At 36.8% G+C, this 14,623-nt stretch overlaps 1 protein-coding gene across 1 annotated transcript in view; it reads left to right on the forward strand.

Moving 5' to 3' along the window:
• Positions 1-11,721, forward strand: part of STON1 (stonin 1) — a 147,106-nt gene extending 135,385 nt beyond the window's left edge. Inside the window, exons 10-12 of the mRNA XM_038006916.2 lie at positions 1,306-1,566; positions 3,207-3,296; positions 11,262-11,721. Coding sequence (XP_037862844.2) covers positions 1,306-1,566; positions 3,207-3,296; positions 11,262-11,369 — 459 coding nt within the window. The 3' untranslated portion in view covers positions 11,370-11,721. The remainder of the gene's footprint in view (positions 1-1,305; positions 1,567-3,206; positions 3,297-11,261) is intronic.
• The last annotated feature ends 2,902 nt before the right edge of the window (positions 11,722-14,623 follow it).

Consider the following 14,623-nt stretch of genomic DNA (forward strand, 5'->3'; position numbering starts at 1 on the left):
CTGTAGCATATATAATCATAAAACAGCCCCTGATCTTAAGGAGCTTGACATTTTATTGATCTTTGTCCTATCTATGACAAATTAATTGGGGGTTGGGTAGTATGGTATGGCCAATACAGAACCCTACATTGAAGAGTGAAGAGTGCAGGCCAGGCGCTGTGGCTCATGCCTGTAATCCCAGCACTTTGGGAGGCCGAGGTGGGCAGATCATGAGGTCAGGAGATTGAGACCATCCTGGCTAACACGGTGAAACCCCATCTCCACTAAAAATACAAAAACTTAGCTGGATGTGGTGGCGGACACCTGTAGTCCCAGCTACTCAGGAGGCTGAGGCAGGAGTATTTCCTGAACCTGGGAGGTGGAGCTTGCAGTGAGCCGAGATTGTGCCATTGCACTCCAGCCTGGGCGACAGAGCGAGAGTCTGTCTCAAAAAAATAAATAAATAAATAAATAAATAAATAAATAAATAAATAAGAAAATGCCTATAAAATACTTAGCAGAGGGGTTTATTTGTTAACTGTACTGGATGAAGGTAATGATAAAATAATAGCCATCTACGTGACTAGAGGTGCTTACTAAATTTCCTTTATATATTTTTTACTTTTGTTGCAGCGAATTATCTATAACATAAAAATTTGCCATTTTACTCATTTTTAGGTGTACATTTCAGTGGTATTAAATACATTCACAGTGTTGTACAACCAAAACCACTCTCTATTTCCAGTACTTTTTCGTCTTCTCAAACAGAAACTCTGTACTCATTAAACAATAACTTTTCATTCCCCTCTTCATAGCCCCTAGTAACCTCGATTTTACTTTCTGTTTTTGTGAATTTGCCTATTCTCGGTGCCTCATATAAGTGGAATCATCTAAGGTTTGTCCTTCTGTGTTTGGCTTATTTCACTTAGTATAATCCTTTACATTTTTATTTATCCATTAAGCACAATGACATTTGTCTTTTCTATTTCGTTGAATTATTGTTTAAAGTCAAATGAAATAGTTAAATCCTAATAGGTACTATATAAATTTAGATGGTATGTATAAAAACTGGTAAATATTATCTGAAAGTCATGAACTGATTTGCTGTCTCCCTATGATTGTAAGTGGGTGGTTGCTTTATTTATAATTTAAAAAATTATTCCTACATTACATAGAAATGCTAGGCTTATTCAGATTTTAATGTCATAAGGCAGAAATTTGCTTGAAGTGACCATCTGTGGAATGTCTGTTAATTTTAAATTTGGATTCAATATTTTATATGCCTTATTTGACTTGAACTTTAGTGTATTTCTTTCTCTATTTTAGGATTCTAATTCACGGGTAGATTTAAGCATTCGGGTTACTGATGATGATACTGGTGAAATAATTCAAGTCGATGGAACTGGTGATACATCTTCCAATGAAGAAATAGGAAGTGCAAGAGATGTAGATGAGAATGAATTTCTAGGGGTTATTGATGCAGGAGATCTGAAGGTACTTGAAGAAGAAGCTGACAGTATTTCAAATGAGGATTCAGCCACAAACAGTAGCGATAATGAAGATCCTCAAGTAGACATTGTAGAAGAGGTAAGGATGGCTTTTCAGCTGAGACTTTCTTTATTAATTTATAACATTTCTACTTTATTATGCTTTGGAACCAAAAGGAATGGCAAGATTAATCTTTTCTTTACTCTTTTGAAATAAGACTTATTTGGGGCTGGGCATGGTGGCTCAAGCCTGTAATCCCAGCACTTTGGGAGGCTGAGGCTGGTGGATCATTTGAGGTTTGGAGTTCGAGGCCAGCTTGGGCCAACATGTTGAAACCCTGTCTTTACTAATAAAACAAAAATTAGCTGGGCATGGTGGCACATGCCTGTAAACCTAACTACTCAGGAGACTGACGCTAAAGAATCACAGGATGCAGAGGTTGTAGTGAACCAAGAAGCGCCACTGTATTCCAGCCTGGGCGACAGAGCACGACTCTGTCTAAAAAAAAAAAAAAAAAAAAAAAAAAAAAGACTTAATATATCCTTAGATTTAAACTTTTAATCTTCAACTGTAATTTAAAACCAATAATAAATATTTGGGAATGGGCTTTTGTATTGGTCTTAAGTAGAGGTAGTAGGTGATCTAGGGAATGGGAATGGCTGTTAAAGAAGGCAACCTGGTAGAAACATATAGTATCTGCTCTAATTCTAATAAATGTCATAAACTCCAGGTAGAGTGTGATTATTAAAAAGTGTATAAGTAGTATTAGCTATCATTTATGGTAGCCTTACATATGTGCCAGGCATCATATTAAGTCTTACCTGCCTTATCTTAATAGTCCCAAAGTCCTATAGTTCTTATTCCTATCCTGATTTTAGATATGAGGAAACTGAGATATGGAGAGAATTAGTAACTTGCCTAAGGTCAGTCTTGTAATTATTAAATGGCCAAACAGGGATTTATTTTTTATTTTTTATTTCTTTTTTTGAGACAGAGTCTTGCTTTGTTGCCCAGGCTGGAGTGTAGTGGTATGATCTTGGCTCACTGCAACCTCTACATCCTGGGTTCAAATTATTCTCACGCCTCAGTCTCCTGAGTAGCTGGGATTACAGGCACACCACCATGCCCAGCTAATATTTATATTTTTAGTAGAGACGGAGTTTCACCATGTTGGCCAGGCTGGTCTTGAACTCCTGGCCTCAAGTGATCCGTCTGCCTCGGCCTTTCAAAGTGCTGGGATTATAAGTGTGAGCCACTGCACCCGGCTCAAACAGGGTAAATTTAAATCCAGGCTGTTTGACTTTTAGTACAATTATATTCTGCTGCTCTAGGTTCCTTTATTTCTTTGTTTTGTTTTGGTTTGGTTTTCGAGATGGAGTCTCAGTCTGTTGCTCAGGCTTGAGTGAAGTGGTGCGATCATGGCTCACTGCAGCCTCAACTTACTGGGCTCAGATGATTCTCCTACCTTACTCTCCCGAGTAGCTGGGATTACAGGTGTGTGCCACCATGCCAAGTTAATTTTTTGTATGTTTGGTAGAGATGGGATTTCACCATGTTGCCCAAGTAAGTCTCAGACTCCTGGCCTCAATCAATCTGCCTGCCTAGGCCTCCCATAGTGCTGGGATTATAGGCATGAGCCACCACTCCCGGCCAAGTTCCTTTATTTCTGTATGTCTTTTTATCTTTAAAAAATTTAAAGCATCATAATATTCCTTAATGTGATAATCTTTCATCTTTAGGACCCTTTAAATTCTGGAGATGATGTTAGTGAACAGGATGTGCCAGACCTGTTTGACACGGATAATGTAATTGTCTGTCAGTATGATAAGGTACTGTATTTACCTTTTGGACTTTGGGTTTATTAATTGCATTTATAGTAGAAAGGTATGTAAAATGATGGGAAATAAGATGGTGAGTTACACTTCACAATTAATCAAAACAGCAGTGTAATTCTGGAAATTCTGAGTGTGTATTTTGGGTCTAGCACTGTGCTATATGATCTCAGTGATACCAGAAAAGGTGATAGTCCTTAAGGAAGTAATGATCTTATTGAAACAAGATGTTTCTTTTGGAAAACTAGAAAGACATGCAATGAGACGGTAGGTAAACCAACAGCTAAAATATGTGACAGGTAAATCAAATGCTAAAATATGTGGAATGTAAATCAAATGCTAAGATGAGTAGCACGTAAATCAAATGCTAAGATATGCAGCACAGATCGTAAGTGCTAGAGGTGGCTAGGAAATGTAACAAATCATTTGTAGTTGGAGTTCCCCACAAATCCTTCATGGGTGATGTGGGGTTTTGAAATGGGCCTTGAATGATTTGTAGGATACAGGTAAATATGGAGAATAAGCATCAGAATAGAATAGCCCAATAAAAAGCAGAGAAATGAATGGATGTAGTATGTACAAGGGACACTGAAGAGATAGCTCTGGCTTGAACAAAGTGTTCTCTTATTGGATGTATAGTACTAGGAAATGAAGCTGCGTTGGGAGACAGAGTAGAAAGCAGATTAGAATATCCTGAATGCTAGTAGGAAAAATCTATACTTGGTCTGAGGGACACTAGCCTTCTGAGAAGGTTATTGAGAAAACTGTAATTGGGTTTAAAAGTTAGATGTGTTTGATTTGGAAAAAGCAAATGGTAAAAGTGGGCAGGGCACATGAGAAGTCCCCAGAGCCCAGAGCCCAGACTGAGGATGGCAGTATAAGAACATGGAAAAGTCAGAGGTTATGATGGAAGAATCAGTGGGACTTGGTCATTAGCTGAAGGTGTCTCTCAGGTTTCCAGCCTAGAGATTATGTTAGTAGCAGTTTAACTCTAGCAACGAAAAATAATAGTGCTTTTTAAAAAACACTACAGCTGTGATTATATAGTCAAATGGGGAGTTTTTGTCTTTCATTCATGAATATTTATATTCTTAAAGTGGCTTTGAGATATAATTAACACAGTATACGATTCACCTATTTAAAGTATACAATTCAATGGTTTGTTTAGTATATTCATGGATATGTATAACAATTATCACAGTCAATTTTAGAACCATTTTATCACCTCAAAAAGAAACCCCATACTTTTTAATTCTCAGGGCAGTATTCTCCCCATTTCCACTACTCCAAGCCCCTAGGCCTAAGAAACCACTGATCTACTCTCTATTTCTGTGGATTTTCCTATTCTGGAATTTCATATGAAAGGAATTATATAATATGTGGTCTTTTGTTACTGGCTTCTTTCACTTAGCACAGTGTTTTCAAGAGTCATCCATATTGTAACATATATCAGGTCTTCGTTTTTTAAAAAAATTGCTGAATAATAGTCTATTGAATGGATATACCACATTTTCTTTTTCCATTTCTCTGTTGATGGATATTTGGGTTGTTTCTACTGTAGGGGAGAAAAAATTAATACCTTTTCCTCACCCATTGCTATTTCTGGTTGAGGCACCTAGAAAAAGACAGATTAACGAGAAAATCATTCAAATTTATTCTAATGTACATTTTACTGAAACAGGAAATTTTTTTTTTTTTTTTTTTTTTTGAGATGTAGTCTTGCTCTGTTGCCCAGGATGGAGTGCAGTGGTGTGATCTCAGCTCACTGCAAGCTCTGCCTCCTGGGTTCATGCCATTCTCCTGCCTCAGCCTCCCGAGTAGCTGGGACTACAGGCACCCGCCACCATGCCCAGCTAATTTTTTTTGTATTTTTAGTAGAGACAGGGTTTCACCGTGTTAGCCAGGATAGTCTTGATCTCCTGACCTCGTGATCTGCCTGCCTCGGCATCTCAAAGTGCTGGGATTACACGCCTGAGCCACCGCGCCTGGCCGACACAGGAATCTTTAGAAATGAAGACCCAAAGAAACAGGGAAAAGTATTTTCCTGGACAGTCATATGGAAGTATAATCAGAGGAAAAAAGTATATGACATAATGGCAATAAACCGGAGGGAACTTAGTAAGACCTGTTTGTTCAGATTTTTGTGTCTCTGTGTCTTCAGAAATAAGGACACTTATTTTCCTTTGTGTACAGGGTAGGGACCTCTGTAATAAAGGTTTTATGACTTACTTTAGAGGAAGGTCAGATAATTCTTTCATGGCTTGGTTCAGGGGAGAAGGGCGAGGGCAAGGTCAGAAAGACTTTCCTGCTTCTGCCATTTTTTCAAATGTCAGGATGCCAGAATACATATGGGATAATGTGTTCTGAACCCCACAGATACCTTTTTGCTACTATGAATAATGCCTCTATAAACATTTGTGTACAAGTTTTTGCATGGACATATGTTTTCATCTGTCTTGGCATATACTTAGGAGTTGAATTCCTGGGTCATGTGGTGACAGTTTAAGGAGCTGCTAGACTATTTTCCAAAGTGGCTATAGTATTTTACATTCTTATTAGCAGTGTTTGAGGGTTGCAATTTCTCCACATCCTGGCCAGCACTGGCCATGATCCGACTTTCTAATTCTAACTATTCTAATGGGTGTGGAATGGTATATTATTGCGGTTTTGATTTGTGTTTCCTTGATAACTAATGGGCCTTTTATTCCAGTCATAATTTGAATATATTTAGGGGAAACAAAGGATAATGTTTTGAATTGCTGTAAAAAGAAATCTTTTTCTCTGAAAATAAGGTCGCTTTCTCCCCTATAACATTTTATGCAAATAGAAAATGGCAATTTAGATGCTGAATAAAAATATAAACATAAGAAGGAATAGGGGATAGAAAAGGAACAGTTCTTAGTTTGAGACTTGTTTTAGTTTCTTATAAACAATACATTGCCTTCTATGAAAAAAACATTATAAGGCATTTAATTATATATGCATTCCATAAAGTCTCATGAAGAATTTTCTAGACCATTATGGATATGGTATCCTTTGTTTGCTGCAATGTGGGAGATAGCTTGTAATTAATTACATAGTACTTTGTATTTTTTCAGTGTGTTTTCTCATACATTATCTTTTGTTTCTTATAATAGTCTTATGGAATAGATAGAAGTGATATTAAATGTACACTGCTAACAAATCTAGTATCTTAGAACACTTCTACTTAGTGAATATTTTAAGAACAGTGGTAACAAAGTTAATGGAAAGCAGGGCATTGGGGAACCATTGAAACATTTTAAAAAGGGAGTGATGTAGTCAGAAGATAGCCAAAAGAATGTATCTATAAGGTCAAAGTGGGGTGAGGAACACTGTTATAGTGAATCTTTATGAAAGGAAAACTTTCCAGTGCTGGTCACTGGTTGATTCTTTTCAAATAGTATTGAATTTAACCCAACTTAAGTAAATTGAAAGAACTTTCAGTAGTCTTTTTTCAGAGCTTTACTAATTCAGTGTGTTTTATGATCTCCGCACGCTTTTGCTGTGCCACTCTGCTGACTTACTCAGCTTGTTTTAAAGGCAGGTAGTATCAGTTCCTCTGGGAAAGTATTACAAATGCAGAATCCTGAGTCCCACCCCAGAGTACTGGATAAGAATGTACATTTTAACAAGACTCCAAAATGATTTGCATGTCCATTAAATTTTGAGAAGCACTGTTTGGCTTCTTTAGTATATTTTATTTGGATTTGATTAACAGATGGAATTTATCTTTAAAATTTAACAATTGGGGGAAAACTTTGAAAATATAAACAGGTACAGTGGAAAAGAACTAAATGAAGGCCACTGGTTTACATACTGGATAAGAATTAGTTAAATGGTGTAGATATTTTGTTTCAGCGGCCTAGAGAATGTCTAAAATTAATATAAAGATTTAAATAATAAAGACATTATAGGGAAAATTAATGGTGAAATGAAACCTTTTACTACAGATGGAAATGTTCTGTGCTACAAATAGGACCCTATTTATAGTGGAATGTGAAACCATTTGAATATCCTATATCTTCATTTGACACTTTAGCAGACTTGCTTATAGCTGACTTTATCCCTTAGATACTATACAATGATTAATTTCTAGGGGTGTAGCATGGTTTCTTTATATATACAGAGAGATATGTATATATGTGTGTATATATATATGGTCTCTTTATATATATATGTCTAATAGTCTATATATATGTACATTTCCTTCTTTGAATAGATAGTGCACACACATGATTGAAAAATCAAAATACTATAAAAAGGTATACAGTGAAAAGTCTGGTTCACATTCCTTCACCATTTGTGCTTTCTGTTAGTAGCTCCTTTCTTGTCTTGAATGCAAATAAGTAGTTATATTAGTTTTCATAGAATTTCTTTATTCAAATACAAATACAAAAGATAACCTAAATAACACTATATTCTGTACTTTGCTTTTTTTCTTTAAAGAACATTTCTCTCAGCTCTTCCCACATAAGGAGGCTTTCTTTGTGTTGATATTTTAATAGCTGTATAATATCCTATTGTAGGATTACTAAAATTTAACCAATCCTCTACTGATGGATATTTGTGATTTTTCAGTGTTTTGATTTGAATTACTATGTACATAAGACATTTTCATAATGTGTGCAGATATATCTATTAAATACCCAGAAAGGGGATAGCATAGGTCCATAGGCCAATGCTACTGTGATTTAATTATTAAGATTTTTAATATCTGGTAAGGCTAATAATTCTTTACTTTTTTTTTTTTTTTGCAGAGTTTTCCTGGATATTCTTGTTTATTTTTCATATTAACTCCAGAATCAACATGTCTGATTCAAAATAAAACCCTGTTGGTATTTTCATTGAGATCATATTAATAAAATTTGTTATTTTAATGATGTTGGGGAGGAATAGGTTGCAATTTTAGATGGAGTGTCTGGGGGGCCCTTACTGAGAATGTAATAGGGTAAAGATCAGAAGGAAGTAAGGGAATGAACTGTGAGGATATTAGGGTTTTAAGCATTTTAGACAGAAGGAACAAGAAATACAAAAGTCCTGAGGTAGGAGTTTGCCCATGTGTTCAGGGAACAGTGCAGAGGCCAGAGCAGTAAGTTAGGAAAAATGAAGAATCTTGTAGTCCATTGTAAGGGCTTTAGTTTTTCGATGGGAGGTCATTGGAGAGTTTTGAGAAGAGAAATGACGTCTGATTTATGATTTTAGCAGACACTCTGGGTATGCTGTTTATAGTAGACTGAAAGTGGGTGTTGTCAGGGAACACGGGTAAAAACAGGAACTAGTTATGAGGCTATTGTATTAATCTGGGCAAGAGAAGATGATGGCTGAGATAAGAGTAACAGTAGTGGTAGTGGTAGAAGTTTCTGGAATATGAATATGTTTTGTAGGTAGAACTAACATGTACTGATGGATCTGGATATGGGACGTAAGTAGCAAGCGTAAAGAATACCTCTAAGATTTTTGACTTGAGCTCTTAGAAGAATGAGCGATCATTTCCCAGTGAGGTGGGGAAGATTGTGAGGTTTGGGGAAGAGAGTATAAGTGTCATAGTTTTAAACTTGCTTCAGATATCTACTTGACATTCAGGAGAGGATGCTGAAGCAGTTGAATGAGAATCTGGGATTTAAGGGAGAGTTGTGAGCTAGACATAAATTCTTGGAGTCAACAGCATATAAATGGTATTTAAAGTCATGAGACTAGAATCACCAAAAGTGAATATAAGCAAAAATAAGCATCCTGGTGTACCTTAAAATTGAGAGGTAAGAGATATAAGGAGGATTCAGTAAAGGAAACTAAGGAGTGGTCAGAGAGTGGAAAACCAGGGGATTTTAGAAGCCAAGTGAGGAGAATATTTCAAAGAGGAGAGAGTGTTGAATGCTACCAGTAGGTCAAGTATTTCTTCAGTGTATTCCTATTTATCTCTTTGGTTGTGGTGCTAATTGGCTTATTCCTCTGGAATGTCTTCCAACTGTTGATTCTATACATGAAGGCTATGAATTATTTCTGTATATTAATTTTATATCAGCATTCTTAGTAATTTCTCATTGATTATTTTGGATTTTTGAGACATGCAATCACTGTATTTATAAATCTATTTCTTCTCAATTTTTATATCTCTACTTATTTTTTCTTGTCTAATTGCATTGGCTAGTACCTCTAGAGTGTTTAAGAAGTTGGGTAATAGTGGATATCCTTGTCTGTGTCCTGACTTTAGTGAGAATGCTTTCAGGATTTTTCCCACTAAGTGTGTCACTGGCTTTTGGGCTGAGATGGGGTGTGTGTGTGTGTGTGTATATAATACACAGTCTTTTAATCTTTTTTTCGTGAGTTTTAAAAAATCTAAAATGCAATAGCTTTATTAAATACTTTTTCAACACAATTAGAGGTGATTATACGATTTGTCAGTAACTCAAGTAATGTGATGTTTATATTAATAAATTCCTAACACTGAACTATTGTTGTATATCTAGAAAAAATATAGTCACTAGATAAAGGTACCACAATGAATTGTTGCTTCTGTTGCTGTTCTTCTGCTAATTCTGGTTATATTTTATTACCTGTGCTGAGTTTGGGATTTTTGTTGTCACTATTGTATTCCCAAGGGATTTTTAAGACATGTGCAAGTGCCTGTGCAAGACAATTTGGGAATAAAACTCAGAAAAAATTTACTAGGACTTAAACCACCCCCCTGCCACAAAAATAGGGGTTTATCTTGTGTGTTTTCTTTTTTTTTTTTTTTTTTTTTTTTTTGAGACGGAGTCTCGCTCTGTCGCCCAGGCTGGAGTGCAGTGGCCAGATCTCAGCTCACTGCAAGCTCCGCCTCCCGGGTTTACGCCATTCTCCTGCCTCAGCCTCCGGAGTAGCTGGGACTACAGGCGCCCACCACCTCGCCCGGCTAGTTTTTTGTATTTTTAGTAGAGACGGGGTTTCACCGTGTTAGCCAGGATGGTCTCGATCTCCTGACCTCGTGATCCGCCCGTCTCGGCCTCCCACAGTGCTGGGATTACAGGCTTGAGCCACCGCGCCCAGCCTTGTGTGTTTTCTTATGCTTCACAAAATGCATCTGAATACCAGTCACAGCTTTTCCTGGACTTGACTATTTGTAGTCAACAACTAGGTTTAAATTTTACTCTTGATCTCAGATCATATATTCCTAGGGCTTTTAAATAGTCACTTGCAGTTTACTTAGAGGTAGCAAGTTTTTATGGCTTGTTACCTCTTGAAGTAGTAAAATTTTTTATTTTTTGTTTTGTCTGTGTCTAGGCTGATTTGTGGAATCTAGAAAACAGCCAGCAGAATCTAACAGATTATAAACTGTATCTTCTGACCTTGTTCAGTGCTTTATTGTGACTTTCTTCCTCACAATGAAGTATCAGTTTTTCATTTCTGGTAACATTACCTACGTCTTTCCTGTTTATTCCTTTGCAGACATAATGGACTCTTTGCTATTCTTGAACAATCCAGGCATGCCCCTCTTCAGGACTGTTCACTTCTGTTCCTTTTATCTGGAATGCTTCTGAGTCAATATCTGCCTGGCTTTATTCCTTACCTTTTCAAGTTTTTGCTCAAGTGTCACCTCAAATGACAGCTTAATATTCTATACAATTTACTTAAGTATTAGGTTTCTGTCCTTCCCTATTAAAATGTAAACTCTTAAAAGGCAGGGATTTTTTTTTTTGGTTTTACATATACAGGATGTGTGTTTTTATATATAAAATATACAGTATAGAAATATATGTATCTTAATATATTTCCAGTGCCTAAAACAGTGTCTAACACATAGGAACTCAAATGTTTGTGGAATGAATAAACTATCTTGAGGTGGTTTTAGTTTTAAGGCACTCACATTTAGGGTGAGAATAATCCCATTTACTGTAGCAAAGAAATGCAGGTGATCCTTTAACTTGTAAAATTAATTAATGTAAACTACTTTTCTCCCTCCAGATTCATCGAAGCAAGAACAAATGGAAATTCTATTTGAAAGATGGTGTTATGTGTTTTGGAGGGAGAGACTATGTATTTGCAAAAGCCATTGGTGATGCAGAGTGGTAAACCTTGTGAGCTCAGTACAGCTATTTTGTGAACATCAGTTGGTCTATATTGCATATTGTGAAATTCATTTTTATTTTAAATATAGTCCAGCAGAGAGCTGTTTAAATTTGTAGTTCACTGTATGGAATTTAATAAAATTATAATTCAGATGCAGATACAAATACACAATTTTATATGTATTTCATTTTGTGTCTTAACAGGGTTTTTAAAAACTCTCATTCTATACCATTACAAAGCATAGATGCATCAGGATAATGGAACATGAAAAAGTATCACATTTCTTTTTTCTTGAAGTAAAATTTAAATCACATTTCAGTTCCCCTTCATGGTAAAGTCAGTATCAGTTATTAGATTGGGACCAGCATTCCTCCCACCTCTCACCAAACCATGTTATAGAATGTCCTTGGGAGTCTTTTAAGTAGTGGGATATTCAAAAAGGCTTCTTTGGGTTTTGATTCTATACTGATTACTGGAAATATGTTGACTGTTTAAGCCCAGATGGTCCCTTGGAGGCAGATGCCTATACTATTATTTGAACATGAAAATTTTTGCCAAGGCTAGGATCCCTATAGCTAAGGATCAACCTCTCTGGACTTATCATCTGGCTAGGCCATTCTTCTTTATATTTCTGGGGAATTGTGAAGAAGTGGGTTAGGTTCCTGTTCTACTTCTTGAAATTTTATACTTCTGTATTTTGCCTAATCATGGTGGGTTTTTCTCTCTCCCTACTTTTTCTGTTTTTTGTGCAGTGGAAGACCCCTTTGCAAACCCTTTCCCCTTCAAAGGCAGTGCCTCACTCTCTTTTTCTTAACAGGGATCTCCTTCATTGATTTTAGGCTTTCTAAAGCAAAAGTCAAGAAGAGATGTTCTCTTCAGGAACTTCTGCTTTGGCAATTTCATTTGAGATACGGAGGACTGGATAACTGTCTTGAAATCACAGAGAGAAAACAAAACATCAGATAAATAGCCCTCATTTTCCTGGAGCAATAAAAACAAAGCAAATTAATATTCCGATGTTATCCTATAATATTCTCTTGCTTAATAGATTCACATCTCTCACAGAAACATTTTCCCCATCACTCTGCTGCTCTTAACAGGTGGGGCACATATGCTCTGTAAGTCTAGGAGCTCTGTTTTTATCCCTGAATGGTGATTTTAAGGACAGTAACTGTCACACAAAAAGCAGTGCAGGGATGAGTAGGTTATGGCCTATTAAAGCTCCTTAAGGATTCGATATCTGGATCTGACTGGTTACAGGGCAAATTCTCCATATCTTTCTGGAAAGCAACCCTATTGGGGAGTTTAATTTTTTCGAACACTTTTCTGTCCTACACAAGAGGCTCAGCTATTGGTATATCTTCTCGAAATCTGGATGGATCTCCTCTGAGCCCTGGGCAACGTGGATGGGGTATTGTCTCTGGCCTAAAGTCGGCAGCCGCATGAGGATTCAGTTAGTACTAGTGAGTGGGCTGGTCCCCTAGCTGTATTCTCCTACTAGGCCCTCTTCATCCTTAGTGATTGACCTTCATCCAAAAGTGATTGACCTTTTCCTTATTACCAGTGCTATTCCAGATCCTTCTCTGGATCTTGAGAACTCCCAGGAGCTGTGCGTTCTTTTCAAGGGTGTTGCCTTCCATGAAATGTCTGTATTCTCTACATGGAAAGTAAAAAGAGAGCCCTTTGCATCTGCCTCTGAAATGTACCCACTACAGAGCTGAGGAGTGTACTTTCTTTTTTTTTTTTCTTTTTTTTTTTTCTTTTTTTTTTTTGGAGACAGAATCTCACTGTGTTGCCCAGGCTGGAGTGCAGTGGTGCGATCTCGGCTCACTGCAAGCTCCGCCTCCCGGGTTCACGCCGTTCTCCTGCCTCAGCCTGCCGAGTAGCTGGGACTACATGTGCCCGCCACCATGCCTGGCTAATTTTTTGTATTTTTAGTAGAGACGGAATTTCACCGTGTTAGCCAAGATGGTCTTTATCTCCTAACCTCGTAATGCGCCTGCCTCGGCCTCCCAAAGTGCTGGGATTACAGGTGAGAAGTGTACTGTCTTCTTCCTGTTTTCTTTCAGGCCCACCCAGTCATTCTGTATTTTCCCCAGGCAAATTTTATTGCAAATTAAGGGCTGAATTTATTGATATGGTGTACACACCTGGGAGCTGGGAATTAATGTGTTGGTTCAAGTGCCCGAGGGAGGCAATAATATTTGTTTCTAAAATTCTTTTCCTCTTCTTCACTATGAACTTTAAAATCTCATTTTACTTTGGTGATTTTTTAAATGGCGTATTACACATACTGTTATTATATTGGGCCTCTTTATTTGTGTAGTGTATTTGATCATTAAAGATTAAGTCATGGTTGTTCCATTTGTGTCTTTGCTTGCTCTCATGCCCCTCATCTTTTAAAAATGCAAAAAATCAATTTAAATGTATGCTTATCACAAAACAATAATAATTTTCCTTGTGTGCTAACATAAACCAATTACATAGTTTTATTGGTGACTACAGAGATAATTAAGAGATCACCAAATTATTTTGGATCTGTTACCTTTTTATTAGTCTCAGATAATGCTAGGAAAAATCGTAGTTCTTGAGAAGTCATCTGAACAGTGACTTTAACATTTTTTGGCCTGAATCTACACTAAGAAATACAATTTAACAACTCAGTATATATTTGCATGTCGACTGACACATATAACACAAATGAGACAAAAGTTTCAGAAAATTACGCTTGCCTTTAGCATATGATAGCCTTCCCAGCATCATCTATTTGATTCTGTTTTGTTTCATTAAAAAAATTGATCGTGTTGACCCACTAAATTGATTTCACTACCTACATTTTTTACCTGTGTAGTAAAGATAGAGTGAGACACTAGTTCATTTTAAAAGAGAAAATTACTCTTTAAGCCCTGTAAGTCAGGAGAGTTTACCTGAGACTTGGCTTTGATATCATATTACTTTTCCTTTCAGGAACATCTTTATTATGTCCAAGGCAAACATTTCCTATTGCATTTTTATAACAAAATACTCTAAGTTTCTTAAGTTCTTATAAAGACAGTCTCTTGGTAAATGTCATTTCTAAGCTCTTTTATAGGTAGAGAGATTTCTATGTCAGTATACTTTGAGAATTTCTCAAGTATTTTTGTTAGCATGCTGTAATTCTTTCTCCCCTTTCTCCCTCCCTCCTTTCCTCCCTCCCTCCTTCTTTTCCTCCTCTCCTCTCCCCTTCCCTCCGCTCCCCTAACCCTTTCCTCCCCTCC

The sequence above is a fragment of the Chlorocebus sabaeus genome, chromosome 14 (assembly GCF_047675955.1).
Source record: "Chlorocebus sabaeus isolate Y175 chromosome 14, mChlSab1.0.hap1, whole genome shotgun sequence".
Lineage (NCBI taxonomy): Eukaryota > Metazoa > Chordata > Mammalia > Primates > Cercopithecidae > Chlorocebus > Chlorocebus sabaeus.